The 1895-nt window shown below is 37.6% G+C and overlaps 1 protein-coding gene across 1 annotated transcript in view; it reads left to right on the forward strand.

Annotated features, from left to right (window-relative positions):
- LOC106872020 (L-lactate transporter) overlaps positions 1 to 1895 on the forward strand; it is an 18362-nt gene that overhangs the window by 8898 nt on the left and 7569 nt on the right. The window contains exon 3 of the mRNA XM_052967694.1: positions 396 to 535. Coding sequence (XP_052823654.1) covers positions 396 to 535 — 140 coding nt within the window. The remainder of the gene's footprint in view (positions 1 to 395; positions 536 to 1895) is intronic.

Below are 1895 nucleotides of genomic sequence, written 5' to 3' on the forward strand. Positions count from 1 at the left end.
TAGTGCAATTTTCTGTATGTTATATATATTTGTAAGTCCTGGTGTTTTTGCTATGTATTTGTCTGAATATTTTTTTATTATACCTAAGGCACCTACTATGATAGGAATTGTTTCTGTTTTTAGATTCCACATTCGAGTTACCTCTATTTCCAGGTCTTTGTATTTTAAAAGTTTATTATTATTATTATTATTATTATTATTATTATTATTATTATTATTATTAGAAGTAGTAGTAGTAGTAATAGCAGCAGCAGCAGCAGCAGAAATACACACATGCATATACACACACACACACACACATTCACCTAAATTAATCGTTATTAATACTAAACCCTCCGACGCCCAAATGTCTTCACTAAATATTCTGTCTGTTTTCATTGTTTCTCTCTTAACAGTGGATGCCTCACAGAAAAGGTTTCGTCGTCGGTTTTGTCGTGGCGGGCTACGGTGGTGGGGCCTTCATTTTTAACCAAGTGATCACAGGTTTTATTAACCCAAGAAACCTTAGTCCTGATATCGATCATAATGGGGAACAGTGAGTAGTTTTTATCTCCCACACTTCACTACATTTCTTTCTTTCTCTCTTTCTTTCTTTCTTTCTCTCTTTCTTTCTTTCTTTCTTTCTTTCTTTCTGTTCCATTTTCGCTTTCCTTCACTCGGGTTCCTTATTTCAGTTCCCCTCGCTTTCTTCTCCCATTTTTTCTTTCATTATCCTTGTCACAGCCCAGATCTCTTACAAAACCCGTAAAAGAAAAATCTGATATATAACTACGGTAAATGAGCCTCGGATGGCGGTTTCGATATCTGGTTCGTATTGAACAGTTTTACCTGATGTTTCTCTTGGTGCAATAACGTATAGAAGGAATTCCTAAACTCCTCAACTTCTTTTTCCCATTTCACGATTTAATCTCATCGAATGTTGTCTCCTAATTTTAGCCTGGATTCCATAAAAAAGAAAAGACGAGAGACAATGAGGTTAAACATTTTTGTTCTTGGCTTTTATCCACTTCAAGATAAATCGTGGATCAATGGTAAAGCATGGATCGAGTGAGGTGAACGCGGGATCAGATGTGCTAAAAATAATGAAGAGACTGAAGCAAAAATAACAAGAAATGGAAAGAGTAGAGTAAACCAGTTGTGAAAAACAATGTATAGAATGATGAGTGAACTATGGCTCAAGTACAGCAAGCTAAAGAACAGACGTGGTAAACGAGGGATCAAAATTGATAGACGAATAAATAAAGCACAACAAACGATGGGTCGAGTTTGTTAAGCCATGGATTAATCAAAACATTAATTAATGAACTTTGTTCAATTATGATAACTACTGGTTCGTGTTTAGCAAAGCAGGTGTCAAATGTGACAGGTCATAAATCTATAAGGCAAGAGACAAGTGTATTAAACAATTGATCACAATGTATGACAAACAATTGTTTAACTCTCGTATACAGGAATCAGGCAACGATCAAGTGTAACAAAGCTCGGATCAAGTGTAACAAAGCTCGGATCAAGTTTGACCAATCATAATAGCGATAATTAAACTTTTGATTCCGCCCTTCAAAAGATTTAAATTTTGTATTCTTTTTTTTGTTCTAGCTTTCTCCCTTCTTCGTGGAGGCGCGTGGCTTAGTGGTTAAGGTGTCAACATCATGATCGTAAGATTGTGGTTTCGATTCCTGGACCGGGCGACGCGTTGTGTTCTTGAGCAAAACACTTCATTTCACGGTGCTCCAGTCCACTCAGCTGGCAAAAATGAGTGACGCTTCGATGGACTGGCGTCCCGTCCAGCTGGGGAACACATACGCCATTGAAACCGGGAAACCGGGCCCATGAGCCTGGCTAGGCTTTAAAGGGGTGCATTTATTTTCTTCCTTCTTCACCTTCGTTCTCTCTTT

Source organism: Octopus bimaculoides, chromosome 4 (genome assembly GCF_001194135.2).
Source record: "Octopus bimaculoides isolate UCB-OBI-ISO-001 chromosome 4, ASM119413v2, whole genome shotgun sequence".
Classification (NCBI taxonomy): Eukaryota; Metazoa; Mollusca; class Cephalopoda; order Octopoda; family Octopodidae; genus Octopus; species Octopus bimaculoides.